This window comes from Hylobates moloch, unplaced genomic scaffold, assembly GCF_009828535.3.
Source record: "Hylobates moloch isolate HMO894 unplaced genomic scaffold, HMol_V3 SCAFFOLD_21, whole genome shotgun sequence".
NCBI classification, from domain to species: Eukaryota; Metazoa; Chordata; class Mammalia; order Primates; family Hylobatidae; genus Hylobates; species Hylobates moloch.
This window is the reverse complement of record NW_026652296.1, coordinates 13,524,231-13,544,126: the sequence shown is the minus strand read 5'-3', so window position 1 is coordinate 13,544,126 and position 19,896 is coordinate 13,524,231. Positions and strand designations below refer to the sequence as shown.

The 19,896-nt window shown below is 45.8% G+C and overlaps 1 protein-coding gene across 30 annotated transcripts in view; it reads right to left on the bottom strand.

Annotated features, from left to right (window-relative positions):
* Nucleotides 1-19,896, bottom strand: part of ZMYND8 (zinc finger MYND-type containing 8) — a 166,205-nt gene that overhangs the window by 40,737 nt on the left and 105,572 nt on the right. For all 30 annotated transcript variants that reach the window (XM_058433169.1, XM_058433168.1, XM_032142858.2 and 27 more), the window contains one exon: nucleotides 12,762-12,902. In XM_058433169.1, the coding sequence (XP_058289152.1) occupies nucleotides 12,762-12,902 (141 nt within the window). The remainder of the gene's footprint in view (nucleotides 1-12,761; nucleotides 12,903-19,896) is intronic.

Genomic DNA, 19,896 nt, shown 5'->3' with positions numbered 1-19,896 from the left:
TTGCAAAGTCAGAGCAAAACACACATTTTAGAACATGGGGGAGGGGGAGATACTTTTTTTGTCATTCATCCCAACAATATCATCTGCTCAACCAAATGGGGTGACATGAAGATAATGGCCCGCGTGAACACGTTTGGCAGGTTTAAATACTCCACTGAACAATCATCTGGGTGACTTTCAATATTTAAAATGGACAATCCCAGCCAGATGGCTCAGTGTGTGGAAGTCAACATCATTAGGGACCCTCCAAAGACAAAGGTTATGCGCAGATATTCAATCTCAATTTCAGTGAACAAAGCAACACTGAGCCTAGTCGAGGTGTACTTGTAACTTCAGGTCCAGATTGAAGAGGACTTGTATCCAAGAAAGATGGTGACCCCCTTGAAAACACCCTGATAACTGGGGGCCCTAAATGCCTATTTGCCACAGAGGCTTCATTTTTCATTCTCAGTGGACCTAGTCTGGGGCGGAAACTAGAAAGGGCGGGGAACATAAGATAGGCAGACCTTCCAGCCAGTGTGCTGTGGCTCACAGCATCTATGTGAGGCAAGGGGAACAGATTAGCCCTGGATACTCAACCTCTGTCTAACAGGTCTCGCTCAAGTAAGAGTCCAAGGTCCTGGGAGGTGACTCAGGCCGGAGGTCCTGTCCCCTCACTTCTGCGAGGGCTCTTTGTAGGACCAGCAGGACGGATTCCAAAGTCAGTGAGCTTACATTTCTTGGATTCCTCTCCCATCGACTCCAGTGCCCCCCAAATATTAAGAGTTTCAGTGGCTGCAAAGGTCCAGAAAGCAACAAGCAACCCTGCAGGTGGGGCCTACTGTCCTCCACTGTGCCTGCCACCCTCTGGCATCCCCTCCAACCCACCCAAAGCAGAGTGTGGGGCATCTGTCCTACTCCGGCCGATCCCAAAAAATAGGTCAGAAAGCAGGTGGAATCCAATCAACCCACAAAGAGGAGAAGCCACCTCTGAGCCTGTTCCCAACAGCTATCAGCTTGCTCCCTGGACTTCGTGCTTCGTCTCCCTGCTCCCTCCACACCTCAGGCCACCTCCGTTCATTGGGCTGTGAAAGAGGTCCCGGAATCTAGTCTGAGAGCTGGGCTGGAAGCGCTGTGTAAAGCCATCACTCTCTCCTACCTTTTTCCTTTGGTTGTCCCCAACCACTTTCCTGTTCACGCAGTAAGGGAGAGTTCTCAAACACTGCATACCCAGAAATCAGCTCCTTCAAAGTAACCAGAAGCAGCCTCCCAAAGCCCCACCCAATCCACTCACAGGTGACCAGAAGCAATAAATTGCTCCAGCTTAATTTTATCAGCCCCCAGGATAAGATTAGAAAGGGGTCTTTTTCCCAGCCAAGTGTGGTGGAATGCACCTGTAGTCCCAGCTACTCAGGAGGCTGAGGCAGGAGGATGGCTTGAGCCAGGAGTTAGTGGCTGTACTGCGCTATGATCACGCCACTGCACTCTAGACTGGGAGACAGAGCAAGACTTTTTTTTTTTTTTTTTTTTTTTTTTTTTAAGAAAAAAAAAGGAGGGAAGAGATGGGTCTTTTCCTAAATCACACTTACAGACTGCCCCTCCCAGACCCAGGGAGATTCCAGAAGTGAGTGCTCAAAGCAAGCAGAGACACTATCCCTGTAATTCAAGAAAAATACCAAAAACAGTATCTGTGTGCGTGCATGTGTGTGTGCACACTGATCAGGGCTTTAAAGACAGGCTACTAGAGACATTCACACAGCCACCTCTGAGAGGGTGAAGAATGTGCAAATTTACTGCAGTGGGGCCGGGCACAGTGATTCACACCTCTCCCAGCACTTTGGGAGGCAGAGGCAGGAGGATTGCTTGAGGCCAGGAGTTTGAGACCAGGCTGGGCAACATAGCAAGATCCCATCTCTGTAAAAAATACAAAAAGTAGCTGGGCTTGGTGGTGCATGCCTGTAAACCTAGATACTTGGGAGGCCGAGGTAGGAGGACTGCTTGATCCCAGGAGTTTGAGGCTGCAGTGAGCCACGATTGCATCACTGCACTCTAGCCTGGGTGAGAGCAAGATCCTGTCTCCAAAAAAAAAAAAAATTTACTGGAGAAGGAACTAGAAAACTCTTTATACCTGTCTCTGTCCAGCAAGAAATCTGAAGTAGCTTAACAAAAAGAAATTATAGGGTAAAATAATTTAAAAAATAAGGAATGGGGAACATTAAAAGAAAAAGGAGGAGCACCTCTGCCCAGTCACCCCACCATCTGGGAAGCAAGGAGTGCACCTCTGCCCGGCCGCCGCACCGTCTAGGAAGCGAGGGGCGCCTCTGTCTGGCCGCTGTGCAAGCTTCCAGGTGTAAAGTGGCAGCCTTGTGTGTGATCTATCTGCCCTCCCCAAGTTTGCATTTTTGACATTAAAGTTTACTTTTAAATTAAAAGTTTATTTAAAAAAAAAAAAAAAGAAAGAAAGAAAGAAAAGAGAAATGCCGGGCACGGCAGCTCATGCCTGTAATCCAGCACTGTGGAAGGCCAAGGCGGGAGGATCACTTGAGGTCGGGGGTTCAAGATCAGCCTGGCTAACATGGTGAAATCCCGTCTCTACTAAAAATAAAAAAATTAGCCAGGCATGGTGGTGAGTGCCTGTAATCCCAGGTACTCAGGAGGCTGAGGCAGGAGAACACTTGAACCCAGGAGGCGAAGGTTGCAGTGAGCCGAGATCGCACTACACTCCAGCCTGGGCGACAGAGCAAGACTCTGTCTCAAAAAAAAAAGAAAAGAAAAAAAAAAAGCCCAGATTAAAGAGTTCCAGTAGGCAGGACTCAAGGACTTAACAGCTGAGTTGCATGCAAATGTGACAGCAAAGCGGGAGGGATTTGAGGCCTCCCTCGGAATTTCCACTTTCAGAAATGAAGAAGCATGCTAGATTCCAGAGGGAAAAGCCAGCCTTTTCAAGAATAAAGATGGAAACGTATCTCACAAAAATACTCTCCATGGCTACCCAAGTGACACATTCATCAGTGTCCTCAATATTCCTATATACTACTAGAATACACAGTTAACGAAAAAATTTACAAAAGAGACCAACAAACTTTCTTTGTAAAAGCCTGGAGAGGACCAGGAACAGTGGCTCACACTTGTAATCCCTGCAATTGGGAGGCTGAGGTGGGCAGTTCCCTTGAGCTCACATTTGAGACCAGCCTGGGCAACATGGTGAAACCCTGTCTCTACTAAAAATATGAAAATTAGCCAGGCATGGTGGCACACACCTGTAATCCCAGCTACTCAGGAGGTTAAAGTGGGAGGATCACTTGAGCCCAGGAGGCAGAGGTTGCAGTGAGCCGAGATAAGGCCACTGCACTCCAGACTGGGCAAAAGAGCCAGACCTTATCTCAAAAAATAAAATAAAAGCCCAGAGAGTAAATATTTCAGGCTTTGCAGGCCATACAGGCTCTGTTGCAAAAGCAGCCATGAACACTACATAAACAGATGGGTGTGGATGTGTTCCAGTAAACTTTATTTGCAAACACAGGTGGGGGCCAGATTTGGCCTGAAAGCTGTAAAATCTGCCATCTTCTATACTAGTCCAGTGACTGCCAACCCTGGCTGCACACCAAAATTGCCTGTAAAGTTTTAGAAAATCCTGAGGCCTGAGCCCCATCCTCAGAGACTCTGACTCAATTGGCTGGGGGGAAGGGCTGGGCATCAGCCTTTTACAAACTTGCCAGGAGGTCGAACGCAGTGGCTCATGCCTTTAGTAACCCCAGGAGGTCGAACGCAGTGGCTCATGGCTTCAGCACTTTAGTAACCCCAGCACTTTAGGAGGCCAAAGCAGGTGGATCACCTGAGGTCAGGAGTTCAAGACCAACCTGACCAACATGGTGAAACGCCATCTCTATTAAATATACAAAAATTAGCCAGGCGTGATGGCACATGCCTGTAATCCCAGATACTTTGGAGGCTGAGGCAAGAGAATCACTTGAACCCAGGAGGAGGAGCCTGCAGTGAGCCGAGATCACACCACTGCACTCCAGCCTGGGCAATAGAATGACATTCCATCTCAAAAAAAAAAAAAAAACACCAAAAGTAAACTTGCCAAGTGATCCTAATTGGCAGCTAAGGCTGAGAACCCCTGTGTCAGACCAATTTTCCATGTGAGTAAAGAAAACTCACTATTTGCCTTAACTCCTGTGTGTCTGTGTTAACAGGACAACCTTTCTAAACCTTTCTAGGGTCCATAAGAAGAGACCTAGACCTCACCTGAATAACTGAGCTGTGTGTGTGCACCTGCATGTCTACATGTATGCCTACAGTAAATGCAACCCATTAACTTTAGCCTAAAAAGATTGAGCACTGGAATGTTCATAATCAAGAAAAATGCAAAGAAGGTAAATTACCTCATTTTATAAACTAAGGTTTCTCTGGTCAATAAGCTGCTGTTATGTTTATTCTTGTTAGAATAAACCACCAAATGGCTAGGGGCTGGGCCCAGGCCCTGGAAGCTGACCTTCAGGAGTTTAGCCAAATGTAATGATCTTTATCCAAACCTGCAGCTGCATTTGACTCTCCTCTCCTCCACAGAGAGAAAAGAAGAGCTTCACTTTCTCATTTAGCTCATGTAGCTTATCGGGACTTCTTCCACCCCTGCCCTTCTATATCGGGAATATCTTCAGAATCCACCCTTGCTGCCAACATTTTGAACTTTTCAGCTGATATGAAGACAGCTTAGGCTATAAATGGAAACCAGGGATGAAAAATACTCACGCTAGAGAAAAAGGCACGATCTTATATTTCTGGAGGGAGCATAAATCAGAACCACCTCTTTAGAGGGCAGTTGGGCGATACCTCTCAAAATGTCGCCGCATGTGGCCTCTGATGCTCAATTCCACTTCTAGGAATTTATCCTATGGATTACCCTCCCACGTGGGCAAAAGGGTTCTTCATTGCAGTTGTCTTCAATAGCAAAAATGGAAAGAAGCGTAGCGTCAGTAAGTAAGGTGCCTGAATAAATGTTACAGTTTACCTTTAAATGGAATTAAATACAGCTGCTAAAATGAAATGAAGGCCGATTTCTGTGTGTTGATATGAAAAGCCAACCTGTTTCATGAAAAAGCAAAGACTGGTGGAGCACCTTAGCACTGCTGTAGGGGAGCCAAGAAGGAAATGGAAAATCGCTGAGAATACTATATATTCTCAGGGTTTCTCAACAGTGGCACTATTGATATTTGGGTCCTGAATAAGTCTTTGTAGTGGGGGTGAGGTGGGGTGGAGGGGCTGTCCTGTGTGTTGTAGGATGTTCAGCAGCACCCTGGCCTCTACCCTCTAGATGCTATTAGCACCTACATACCAGTTGTGACAATAAAAATATCTCCAGGCTGGGCGCAGTGGCTCATGCCTGTAATCCCAGCATTTTGGGAGGCTGAGGTGGACAGATCACTTGAGGTCAGGAGTTTGAGACAAGCCTGGCCAACATGGTGAAGCCCCGTCTCTACTAAAACCTCATCTCTGCTAAAAATACAAAAATTAGCCAGATGTAGTGGCATGCTCCTGTAATCCCAGCTACTCAGGAGGCAGAATCAGGCAAAGGTTGCGGGGAGCCGAGATTGCGCCACTGCACACCAGCCTGGGCAAACACAGCGATGCTCCATCTCAAAAAAATAAATAAAAGAAAAATAAAAATATCTCCAGACACTGCCAAATGTCACCTGGAAGACAAAAATCACTCAGAACTCATGCTATATATCTAGAAGGGCTCTAGAAACTAAAAACTTGCAACAGTGGTGACGTGCAGGAAGAGGGGTATAGAGACAGGTGGTTGGAGGTTATAGACACGCTGGCCTTTCATGAAATGTCCTTCCGTGCTTTGAATTTTTGTTACCGTATGTACTCATTACTTATAAAAACAAACTCTATAAAAGAAAAATTTAAGAACTTCTTTTTCCATTTAAAAAAAGAGAGAGAGGGCCGGGCGTGGTAACTCACACCTGTAATCCCAACACTTTGGGAAGCCAAGGTGGAGATATATATATATATACCATATACATATACTCAGTATATATATATATATATATATATATATATATACCATATACATATACTCAGTATATATATACACCGTATACATATACTCAGTATATATATACACCATATACATATACTCAGTATATATATATACACCATATACATATACTCAGTGTATATATATACCATATACATATACTCAGTGTATATATATATATACCATATACATATACTCAGTGTATATATATACCATATACATATACTCAGTGTATATATATATACCATATACATATACTCAGTGTATATATATACCATATACATATACTCAGTGTATATATATATATATATATATATATATACCATATACTGAGGTCAGGAGTTCGAGACCAGCCTGACCAACATGGTGAAACTCCATCTCTACTAAATACAAAAAATTAACCAGGCATGGTGGTGCATGCCTGTTATCTCAGCTGCTTGGGAGGCTGAGGCAGGAGAATCACCTGAACCCAGGAGGTGGAGGTTGCAGTGAGCCGAGATTGTACCACTGCACTCCAGCCTGGGCAACAAGAGCAAAGCTCTGTCTCAAAAAAAAAGACAGATTTTTGTTCTAAAGCTGAACGCAAACTACAATGGACGGACTTCCAGGAACTACAAAATGGCAGTTCCTTCAAGGGAACAATATCACTTAGACAAGAGACTCTAGCTGGCCAGGCCTGGTGGCTCATGCCTGTAATCCCAGCACTTTGGAAGGCTGAGGCAGAAGGATTGCTTGAGGCCAGAAGTTTGAGACCAGCCTGGGAAACATAGTGAGACCCTGTCTCTATATTATTTTTTTAAAAAAGAGAGGCCGGGCACAGTGGCTCATGCCTGTAATCCCAGCACTTTGGGAGGCCGAGGCAAGTGGATCATGAGGTCAGAAGATCGAGACCATCCTGGCTAACACAGTGAAACCCTGTCTCTACTAAAAAATACAAAAAATTAGCCAGGCGTGGTGGCGGGCACCTGTAGTCCCAGCTATTTGGGAGGCTGAGGCAGGAGAATGGTGTGAACCCAGGAGGCGGAGCTTACAGTGAGCCGAGATCGCGCCACTGCACTCCAGCGTGGGCAACAGAGCAAGACCCCATCTCAAAAAAAAAAAAAAAAAGAGAGAGAGAGAGACCCTGGCAAACACTATCTTTCAGTCAAAGCCAAACAGAGATCTTCCCCATCTCACTCACTCTAAAGAAAATCAAGACAACATCTGAAAAATCTGGGCCCAGGCACTCCATGTATGCTCTCAAAGAAAGCCCAATTTCCAAGATACCGCTTTATGCACAAAAAGAAAGGATGCCTCCTGTCATTAACAATGGAGAAATAAACAGAAAGGCTCGGGGTGTGACGACGTTCCCTGGCCCTGCCTGCATCTTCAACAGAGCATCAAGGCGCATTTCTGTCACTAACAGGACTACTGACTGCTGAGTTTGTTCAGCTCAAAGTAAACACCCTCTGTGAAATAAGAGGAGATGGGATCATCAGAGAAAGCAAACAGGAGTCTGGAAGAAGAAAAGGACCGGGCCCACCTCTTCTCTCCTAGTCTCAGAAACTCATTCCTATTTATGACTTATTTATAATCACTGCTGAGTCATACAGGGGGCTTGTAATAATCCACTGGGCTCAGCTCCTTGCCTTTTAGTGAGGAGAGGAGAGGCCCCAGACAGCAAATGAGGGGAAACAGTGAATTAGCAACCTGGACAAGAACCAGGTCTCTGTGCAAACCTTCCCATCTTATACCATATAGTCATATACCATACACACACACAAATACCATATACTCATATACCACATATACATATACTCATATGCCATATACACAAATACACATACACTCACCATATACACACATACATACTCACAAATACCATATATTCATATACCATATACACATTTACCATATACTCATATGCCATACACACAAATATATACCCATATACCATATGCTCACCATATACATACACGCAAATACAATACACACATACATACTTATATACCATACACACACATACATATACTCACATATACCCAATATACACACATACTCATATACCATAAAGTCATCATATACCATACACACATATATATACTCAAATATACCAAATATACCCATATACCATATACTCTCATACCATATACACACATACATATACCATATACCCAATATACATACATATACCATATACACACATACATATACTAAAATGCCATATACTTATATACCATATATTCTTAATTATAGTATAACAGTATAATATAATTATAGTATAGTATAAATAAAAACTGACAACCTATGGACTGTTTTTGTATCGTTGGTTGTATGTGTTTGTCTGGCCCAAATAGAGTTTTGGGGTTTTTTGTTTTTGTAACACAGGGTCTCACTCTGTCACCCAGGCTGGAGTGCAGTGATGCAATCATAGCTCACTGCAACCTTGAACTCCTGGGCTCAAGCAATCCTCCTGCCTCAGCCTCCCAACGTGCGGGAATTACAGACATAAGCCACCAAGCCTAGCCAGTTTTTGTTTTTAATGAAATTGATTGTCAGCTTTTAAAAACTAGGAGAGTTCCTGTAATAATCTAGAGTTCTGTTTTTCTTGACAATTCAGTCCGACAATGCAGGTTAAGCTGGCAAGAGCCACATCCTTTACAAATTCCAAAACTTCACCTTACCCCCTGACCCCCTATCCAATAGGCACAGGAGACATTCAGGTATCTCAGCTAAGAGCTCAGGCTTTGCAGCAGACAGGCCTGGGCCTGAAGGCCAAACTCTACCACAAACCATGGTTGATCCTTGGGTAGGTAACTTGCTTCTCTGTGCCCCAGTTTACACTTCTGTGAAACAGAGATATTACCTACTTTAAAGGTTGTTGTAATTTTTAAAAAGTTTTAATTTACAGAGAATAAAATTCACTTTTGGGGAATACAGTCCTATGAGTCGTAACACCTGCATAGATTCCTGTAACCACCACCACAGCCAAAACACAGAGCAGGTCCATCTCCCGAACAGTCCCTCCCAATGTGTAGGCAAACCCTCCTGCACTCCAACCCCCGGCTATCACTCATCTGTTCCGCATCTCTGTAATTCTGCCTTTTCTGATATATTTTTTTAAGGAAATCCTGTTTTGTTAGCTACAATAATTTCATCATTATCCAGGGTGCTCCCTTTCATTGTCCCTGTCTGCGGAAAGTCGTTCCACGGCTGACAGACAGAATCAAGCCCCATAAAGCATTTGCTCAGTCCCTGGGCAGTCACTGGAGAATTCCTTAACATTGCCCTGTTTGTTCTGATCTCCTCCCCACCCACAGCACTTCCATCGGTCCCTAGCTGATCCTCTTCCCGTTAGGTCATTAGCAATCCCAGCCCACAAAACGCCCACATTCCCAAAGCTCTTGTTCCTGCTGACGAAGATAAGTGTGTCCTGAACCGGAAGAGCTGCCAGGGGAGACACAAGAGGGCCTCGGTTCCCCTGGTGCCCACCCACCACCATGCCCGCCCACTAAGACACATGACAGGAAGAAACCTTTCACTCCCACAACAGATCAAGCCAAACTGAAAGACCCACAGTGTCACGAGGAAGCCCAATGACCACCCAGTTTCAGGAAAGAGCTATTCTTGACAAGCATGACTGGCAGAGAGGAAATGTCACCGTGAGAACGCCTCCAAACAGCATTTCTTTTCGGGGTGTGGAGGTGGAAGGAGGGTGTGAGAAAGCAAACCACAGATTTGGGAACAATGAATGTTCCCAAGGAAGCACGTGTGTCCCTTTCCACTCAAGTGAGGAACCAACCAGTTGGTCTGAATGGGAGCCCCAAAAGCAACTGCGCTGACCATCCTATTACATCAGGGCTGTACTCACAGGTGAGCCAGGATTGGAGCCAGGCTGTGCTCCAGCCCTGCTGCCTCTGGGATCCTGGGCACCCCATGCCTCCTCTCCAGACCTCCCTCAGTCCCTCTATTTGAAAATGGCACTGTAGGACAAGATGGACCTGGAAGGCGCCAACCACCAAAGGTGTGGAATTCACACATGAGCGTCACTGGGCACAGGTGGCTGCCCTCTCTTTCTGAAACCCCCACACTGGAGGCTCCAGGGCAACACACTCCCCTGGTGTGGCTCTTCCACCCCTTGCTTCTCCTCTTCAACCAGAACTCCACGTCCTCAATGTCCCAGGGGCCTCACTCCTCAATGCTCTACCCCTGACTCACAACCTCAGTAAGCCAATGGGGCTGCAGTCTTTATTGAGTGAGGCTGTCCTATGCACTGGGGGATGTTTAGCAGCAACTCTGGCCACCAATCATTAGATGCGAGCAGTGTCCCTATCACCCCCTCAAAGTCATTTTGAGAACTATCACTCTAACCCAATCCCACGCACACATCAAGATTCCCAGAATTACACCTCCTGCCTGAACCTGGCCACAGGGCACCCTAATTCCTGCCTCCAGCTGTCCTACTGACCTCTCCACCTAGGGGTGTAACAGCTGCTCAAATTTACGGAATCTAAACTGGACGCTTGGCTTCTCCTGCCATACCCAGATCTGTCAGCACAATTACTGACACAATCTAGAAAGTCTCTGTTGGGGGGCCTGTTCTACATGCTGTAGGATGTTCGGTGGTATCTCCCTGGCCTCTCTCCATTAGGTGCCAGGAGCACCCCAACCCCAGGTTTGACAACCAAAAATGTCTCCAAACATTGCCAGGGGGTGGGGAAGTGTTACAAAATTGCCCCCAGATGAGAATGGTTGACTGATACGGACTATTTGAAACACAGCACCGAGGGCTTCTTCTGAGATGTGAATCCATTCACATCCCTCCTGCACTGAACCCTCCACACCAGGGTCTACGAGGCCCCTGTACTGTCTCCGACTCCATGGACTGGCCTCACTCTCACTCACTGGGATACAGCCACCCTGGCCTCCTTGCTAATCCTACAACACACCCAGTTACTCCTATAGCATACCAACTTAATCCTTACCCTAGAGCCTTTAAAATCTCTTATTCCTTCTAGAATCTTTTTCCTCCTGACACTGGCATGGCTGATTTTTCTTGTCACATAAACTTCGGCTCAAATATCGCCTCTCAAAGAGGCCCTGTTTAACCCCTCCATGTAAGTGAACTGTGACGTCTGCCTCACCACTTGCCCATCTCTTGCCTCACCACATTCTTCCAGACATCCATCATGGTGTGAACTATCTTGGTGTGAACTGCCTCTCATGGTGTGAACTGCCTTGTTATTTGCCTTTATTATTTTCTTTATCTTTCTAAATGCCCAACCTCTACAAGAGCAGGTCCTTAGCTGACTTGCTTTCCACCCTATCTCCATGCCTAGAATAGTGCACAGCACATAATAGATGTTCAACAAGAATCAGTAGTGGGGATGCAATGAATCAATCAATAATGAATCAATAGCAGCCGGGCACAGTGGCTCATGCCTGTAATCCCAGCACTTTGGGAGGCTGAGGCAGGCAGATCACCTGAGGTCAGGAGTTCGAGACCAGCCTGACCAACGTGGACAAACGCCATCTCTACTAAAAATACAAAATTAGCCAGGCGTGGTGGCACATGCCTGTAATCCCAGCTACTCGGGAGGCTCAGGCAGGAGAATCGCTTGAACCTGGGAAGCAGAAGTTTGCGGTGAGCCGAGATCACGTCATTGCATTCTAGCCTGGGCAACAAGAGCAAAACTCCATCTCAAAAAAAATAATAATAATAAGGAATCAATAATGGGCCAGGTGCGGTGACTCATGCCTATAATCTCAGTACTTTGGGAGGCTAAGGTGGGAGAACTCCTTGAGGCCAAGAGTTCAAGACCAGCCTGCGCAACATAGAAAGACCCAATCACTACAAAAAATTAGCTGAGTATGTAGCTAAAAACTAGCTAGGCCGGTAGTCCTAGCTACTCAGGGAGGGTGAGGCAGGAAATAGCTTGAGCCCAGGAGTTCAAGGTTGCAGTGAACTATGATTACACCACTGCACTCCAGCCTGGGTGACAGAGTGAGACCCCATCTCTAAAAAAATTAGTTATCATCATCATCATCATCATCATCATCATTCAGGGAATAAAGACCAAAGTGTAAGAATTAGAAGAAGAGAATTAAGGAATATCAGAGTATGCTGCACGTAGGAAAGGTAAGTACTGATTCCTCCTACTTGCTTCTGTGCCATGGGTATAATTTACAAATAGAACTGGGTTAATGTGGTCAAGGGCAACTGAGGTGGAAACACTGGCCTGGATAAAAGCACTTTGGGCCAGGCATGGTGGTTTATGCCCGTCATCCCATTACTTTTGGAGGCAGAGGTGGGTGGATCACCTGAGGTCGGGGTTTGAGACCAGCCTGGCCAACATGGTGAAACTCTGTCTCTACTAAAAATAGAAAACTTAGCCAGGTGTGGTGGCATACTCCTGTAATCTTAGCTACTTGGGAGGCTGAGGCAGGAGAATCGCTTCAACCCGGGAGGCGGAGGTTGCAGGGAGCAAAGACCACACCCTTGCACTCCAGCCTGGGCAACAAGAGCGAAATTCCATCTCAAAAAAAAAAAGTAATTTGTATGTCAATAAGCCCCAGGAAATCCCTTACTTGTTCTTTTCACAGATCTTTTCTCACTTTCATCCACTGAAACTTTTGCATTTTTTGCATAGAGAAAAGAGTTGAAGGTTCAAGAACCACATACAAAAGAGGATACGTCATTTGCAAAAATATCCACAGTTGCCACAGAAAGATACTGGCAAAAATTCTGACTGACCCAGGTTAAGATTCAGGATGCTGCCGGTGGTGGAGGTTTTGTCCGTTTTCGTCGTGATAGGAGTTGACAGTTGAGGAGAGAAGGGCTTTGGGCTGCCGGATAAACTCCCTGCTTGTCCCGTCTTGGTGGAGGCTGGTGAAGCTGAAAAAGTATGGCATTGTTAAAAGACAGGTTTACAAATAAACAAATAAAACATGTAGGTGTGGTGTAGGGAGAGAATGGAGAGATTATGAAATTGTGTTTCATTTCAATAAGGCCGCTACAGCATCACAAATGGGGTGGGGTGGGGCATGGCAGGTTGACCATTTATTTTCAGCAAAGGGCTTTAACCGGACATGAAACCGTTAAAGCCACAAATGAAGAAGGTCTCCCCAGTTACCCTATTAAGCACAAAGCTCTAAGACAAATCGGCTAAGCTGCCACTGAAATTGGTTTGGCCCATTCACGGATATAAATCTCAACATAAATAGCGACTAAACCAACCCCCACATGGTCCAGATGCAGAGAACGGGAGCCAGGCTTACAAATGCGTATCATCCGTTTGTGGAAAGACACCATGGCCAGCTCAAACACAGCCACTGCACCTGCCAGGGACCAACTCGGCCCCTTGGGAAATCTCCAGCTCCCATTTCAAAGGTTCTTGAGGCTATGTAAAGCCAAACCCAGTACCAGATGGAGTGAGGGAGACGTTGGTAAATTATGTGCTTCTTCACTGTATTTCAAACTTTTACAGGAGGAGAAAGAACTGTACCTATGCCTAAGGCTTTTAAAAATACCTTAAAATGACCTACAACCTGCTTCTCCTCTGCCTCATTTCACAGGGTTAGGACAATAAACCACTTACATTTAAAAAAGCAAGCATTCATAGGGGCCAACGAGCATCCTAAAGATCCTTCAAATCCTGCCCCTTTGTCCTCGCCCCTCCATGGTACTGGGACTGTCCTGTTAATGCCTCTTGGGCCCATTTAAAAACAGCCGGGACTAAAGGCATCACTGACAACAATGACAGCCAACTCTTCCAAGACGAGCAAGAAACATTCTGAGTTGATCTGGTACTTGAAAGAAATTTGTGGATGGGCAAATTGGAGTTAGGAACTGAGGCTCCCCAGGGGCTTCGAAAGTGCTGGGACACTTGCATGGGCAGCACTTGCGTCAGTTTCCTCACCTGACAAATTAGAAAACTCAAGAACAAGGCTTCAGTGTGTTAAAACTCACATACCACTAGGCTGGTGAATACAAGTGAGTTTGGCAGCTCTGGTGCCAGGACCTGCCTGCATTACTGTTAATGTAATATAGTGGGAAAGACTCCAGACGTAAAGAGGCCTGGATTTGAGCATGGATTAGAAGCCAGACACTGTGGATTCAAGCCCCGGCTCAGCTGTTGCCCTGCTGTGTAACCCTGGGCCAGTTACTGGCACCTCTGCCTCCCTCTTCCTGGCAGCAGCAAAGAGAGACACTAATAATATGATACAAAGGGACGATAACAGTAGCTACATCTCATCAGGCTGCTGTGAGGATTAAATCAATCATCTGAACAGTGCCTGGCATGCAGTAAGTACTCTGTTACTGTTTGCTATTAGAGCGGTTTTATTTTCTATTTCCCATTAACCTCTAGGGCTTTGGGGTTATCCTCTGAACCACTGATTCTCGGCTATGAGCAATTCTTCTCTCCAGGGCACACTAGGCGTTGCATCCAGACATTTTAGGAGAGTGGGGGGTTGCTACTGGCATCTAGGAGTTAGAGACCAAAATGCTGCTAAATCTTCTGCAATGCACAGAGCTGCCCCCCACAAGAAAGAGTTATCTGGCCCCAAACGTCAAAAGTGCTGAAACTGACACGCCACATGGGGATGGAGTAGGCATGCAGCTGGGAATCCTTTTCCTCATCCAGAAATGAGAAGGGAGTGAGGATCAATGTCCTCGATCTATGTCAATTGGTGCCCAGCAAGTGCTCAATAAATATTAGAAATTGTTTTAAGAAATAAGTTTTCTTTGCTTTTGTGTTTTTGAGATGGAGTCTCGCTCTGTCACCCAGGCTGGAGTGCAGTTGTGCAATCTCGGCTCACTGCAACCTCCCTCTGCCTCCTGGATTCAAGCAATTCTCCTGCCTCAGCCTCCCAAATAGCTAGAATTTCAGGCTCCTGCTACCACACCCGGCTATTTTTTGTATTTTTAGTAGAGACAGGGTTTCACCATGTTGGCCAGGCTGGTCTGGAACTCCTGGCCTCAAGGGATCCGCCCACCTCAGCCTCCCAAAGTGCTGGGATTACAGGCATGAGTCACTGTGCCCAGCCTATAATTAAGTTTTTAAAACAATAAATCTGTTTTACTGCAAGAATTAATAGAATTGGCCTAGCACGTGGCATGCCACATTCCTTCACTGGGGGGGCTGCTATATTATTACTAGTCCTATCACTGGTACTGTAAGACATAGAACTGAAGTATTTGTTACACGAAGAAACAAGAATAGGCCAGGTGCGGTGGTTCACCCCTGTAATCCCAGCACCTTGGGAGGCTGAGGTGGGAGGATCACTTGAGCTCGGAAGTTCGAGACCAGCCTGGGTAACATGGCGAAACCTCATCTCTCCTAAAAATACAAAAAATTTAGCCAGGCATGGTGGCACACGCCCATAGTCTCAGCTACTTGGGAGACTGAGATGGGAGGATCCATTGAGCCTGGGAGGTCAAGACTGCAGTGAGCTGTGATCATGCCACTGCACTCCAGCCTGGGACACAGAGGGAGACCCTGTCTCAAAAAAAAAAAAAGAGAATATATAAAAATAAAGACATTTTAACAGAAGGATTACCAATAAAATCTTTAGTGTTAGAATTTTTAACCTTATTAATTCATTTATGTTCTACCTCATTCCAAAAGCAATTTGCAGCTGCTCAAATATCTGTGTAATAGATTCCCCTTGAGGATTAATTGTATTAATCTAATTGTATTCCTGTAAGCAAACTAGCAAGGTCTAACAGGGAGGGCCTTACTATACTATCAAATACCCTGCTTGGGACTGCAGAGAACTTTGACAAGGACGTCAAACCCTAAAGGGTAGCAGGAACAAACAAACGCAAAGATGCTGTTGCACGTAGAACACAGCCAAGTGAATCCACATTTTCCTGCTCGACAGGTCAAGTTTGTTTGTTTGTTTGTTTGTTTGTTTGTTTGTTTGTTTGTTTTCAGACAAAGTCTTGCTCTGTTGCTCAAGCTGGAATGCAATGGGGCGATCTCAGCTCACTGCAACCTCTGCCTGCCAGGTTCAAGCAATTCTCCTGCCTCAGCCTCCCGAGTAGCTGGGGTTACAGGTGTGTGCCACCATGCACAGCTAATCTTTTTGTATTTTTAGTAGAGATGGGTTTTTGCCGTGTTGGCCAGGCTGATCTCGAACTCCTGACCTCAGGTGATCCACCCACCTTGGCCTCCCAAAGTGCTGGGATTACAGGTGTGAGCCACCACACCCAGCCTATTTTTATAATTCTGTATATACATTCATGTGTGCTAAAAACTAGTGTTAATAACTAGAACAAGCCTTTAATTTGATAGATATATTTCCTTTGTTAATAAATAAACAAGTGTTGAGATTTAAGAGGTAGGTTCTAAATATTAAAAAATGGTTTTAAGCATAGCACTTAGATATGGCAAGAACAAGAGTGGCGGGAAAACATTGGTTTCCCATGGAGATGGGTCTGGTTCACACTCTACCCAGCCAGTGAAGGGCAGGGCCCATCCTCCTAAGGCATCTAGGACTGAAAGCTTCATGGAGTCAGGAAAAGGACATACATGAGAGTCGCTGCAACCCACAAGCCTCACGCTGCAAAACCCTCCTCTGCATCTCCCTGAGAAACAGGTCTCCTATGTCCACCTCCTAGTGCCACCAATCCTACCTCCCCAGACTGTGAAATACCCTGCACCTGCCTTGTCCTCCCAATATCATGAATGCCACGGCCACCCACCCCGTGGCTCAAGGCCAAACACACCTGGATCATTCTTTTTTTTGGGGGGGAGGGCGCAGGGAGAGAGACGGAGTTTCACTCTTGTTTCCCAGGCTGCAGTGCAATGGTGCGATCTCAGCTCACAGCAACCTCCACCTCCTAGGTTCAAGCGATTCTTCTGCCTCAGCCTCACAAGTAGCTGGGATTACAGGTGCCCACCACCACACCCGGCTAAGTTTTGTATTTTTAGTAGAGATGGGGGTTTCACCATGTTGACCAGGCTGATCTCGAACTGCTGACCTCAGGTGATCTACCCACTTCGGCCTCCCAAAGTGCTGGGATTACAGGTGTTTGAGCCACTACACTCAGCCCATTCTTAATTCCTCCTTTGCTCTCATGCCTGAACTTACCCAACTCTTCAGGAAGGCCTCTGCATGCCTCTTCTTAAACATATCCCAAATCTCTGCACTCATCTCCACCTCCACTACTATCACCGTAGTCCATGCATCTCAACAGGGACTGTGTGGCCCCCAACGGGGCAAAAATAATTTTTAGGGGGTGAAAAAATCTTATCTTACTATTCCTTTTACGTACAAAGCACGCGAGCGTGTGTGTGTGTGTGTGTGTGTGTGTGGTGTGTATAGACAGTACATAAACAGATCTACAATATTTTCAAATTTCATGAAAGTCCACTCTTAGGTAAGTACCTATGAAAATTGAAAATAGGTACACAAACAAATCCTTGGATACGAATGTGCACAGCAGCACTATTCACAATAGGCAAGAGGTAGAAACAACCGATTGTCCATCAATGGACAAACTGAGGTATCCCCACAATAGAATGTTACTGAGTCATAAAAGGAATGAAGTTCTGATACATGCTGCAGTGTGGCTGACTTGAAAACATGATGCTAAGTTAAAGAAGCCAGGCACAAAAGGCCCCATATTCTTTCATTTCACTGAAACAAAATACCCAGAATAGCAAAGTCAGTTCAAATAGAACACAAATTGGTGGTTGTTAGGGGCAGGCTGTGGGGTGAGAGGTAGGGGTGGAAGTTTGTGGGGGACGGGGAGTGGCTGTTTAGTGGGTACAGGGTTTTATTTTGGAGTGACAGAAATGTTTTAGAACTAGGTAAGTGGTGGTGGCTGCACAGCACTGTGAATGCACTAAATGCCACTGATCTGTTCAAAATGATAAATTTTATGTTATGTGAATTTGACCTCAATTTTTAAAAACATCTCAGGGGGAGTAAATAGGAAGAAAATGTCTAAAATGGTTCAGGGCCGGGGCCGGGGGGGCGGCAATTAAAAGACTGGGCAACACTGCCCTGCCCATCAGTTCCCACGGAGACCCCGTAAGCACTTCCCACAGGTCTCCCCACCATGTGCACAGCACCCTTCTCCCAGGGCACTCTTCACACAGCAGCCAGGGCAGAACCCCTGAAATGAGGGCATATTGCTCCATCACCTAAAACCATCCAGAGGCACCTCATTCCCCAGAATAAAATCCAACATCCTTTCCAACCTCAAACCCAACCTTTCCTTTCTACCTTCTGGAATGTCCGGCCACAGTTACCTGCGGGCCACCCTGGAAGAGCAAGTCTGTTCACACCTCAAGCTTTTGTGCCTGAGGTTTCCAAGGGAAGGCTTTCACGCCCACCCTAGATCACACTGGCTCGAAATCCTCCATGGTCAGGTCCCAGCTCAAACATCACCTCCTCAAAGGCCTCCCTTATTGGCCACCTAAAGTGGCCCAAGTGTCTCGGGCCTACTGTCTTGCTTTTGCCGTGAAAATATTGGCCCTGAAAGAGCAGGATCTGCACTGGCCAGCAGGCATCCAGGATACCTCTGGATGCTTATCAGGTGCCTAATACATTTACTGAATGAGCAGTGCATAAAATAATTGAAGAAGGAGGTTTCCATTTCTCTTCTCACTGCTATAGTCATGATAAGCAATAAACAAACAATGACGAGGCCGGTCGCGGTGAGTCTTGACTGGTCCAGCACTTTGGGAGGCCGAGGCAGATGAATTACTCGAGGTCAGGAGCTTGAGATCAGCCTGGCCAACATGGTGAAACCCCGTCTCTACTAAAAATACAACAATTAATCAGGCGTGGTGGTGCATGCCTGTAACCCCAGCTGTTCAAGAGGCTGAGGCAGGAGAATCGCCTGAACCTGGGATGCGGAGGTGGCAGTGAGCTGAGATTGCACCACTACACTCCAGCCTGGGTGACAGAGACTCCATCGCAAAAAAAAAAAAAAAAAAAGAAAGAAAGAAAGAAAGAAAAAGAAACAATGACCACCAGATAAAACCTTTTTCATACAAAAATATCAATCAAGCTCCCCAATGTTATACACCTACTAAAAACAAGGTGCTTGCTAAAAGAGTGATTAACAATCCAAAGAAGAGATATGACAAGGCCAGGCGCAGTGGCTCACACCTGTAATCCCAGCACTTTGGGAGGCCAAGGCGGGCAGATCACCTGAGGTCAGGAGTTCGAGACCAGCCTGGCCAACATGGCAAAACCTCTCTCTACTAAAAATACGAAAATCAGCCATGTGTGGTGGCACATGCCTGTAATCCCAGCTACTTGTGGGGCTGAAACAAGAGAAGTGCTTAAACCTGGGAGGCAGAGGTTGCAGTGAGCCGAGATCACGCCACTGCACTCCAGCCTGGGCAACAGAGTGGGACTCCATCTCGAAAAAAAGTAAATAAAAAAAAATAAAAAAACAGGTATGACTAAGCAGATCACAAAAAAATCCAAGTCAATATACATGAGGGTGTGGGTGGTACTGGCATGGAGGCCATCCTAGGTGCACAGAACAGCCTCACAATACAGAATTATCTGGCTCTAAATGTCAATGGTCCTGAGGTTGAGAAAAACCTGCTTCGAATCACTCCAGACATTTCAAAAGCAAAAAGACTTGGAAATGCTTGTTTCAATTAAAACTTTGAAACAGATGCCAATCCTTTTATAGAGCCATACATCTTGCCCAAAGGAAGAACTAATTGCCTTTGAAGTCACAAATAATTTAACCAGATTTCATGTTTTGATGTACAATTTGCAAGTGTGGGCTAAAACACATCATTTGTTATCTACATTTACAAAATCCTAGCCTGCGTGAAGGGCTGTTCTGACTACAGTAGGAAACATGAGCCTTGGAATTAAATTAGGAAAAAAATGCCCCTTCCCTCCCATGC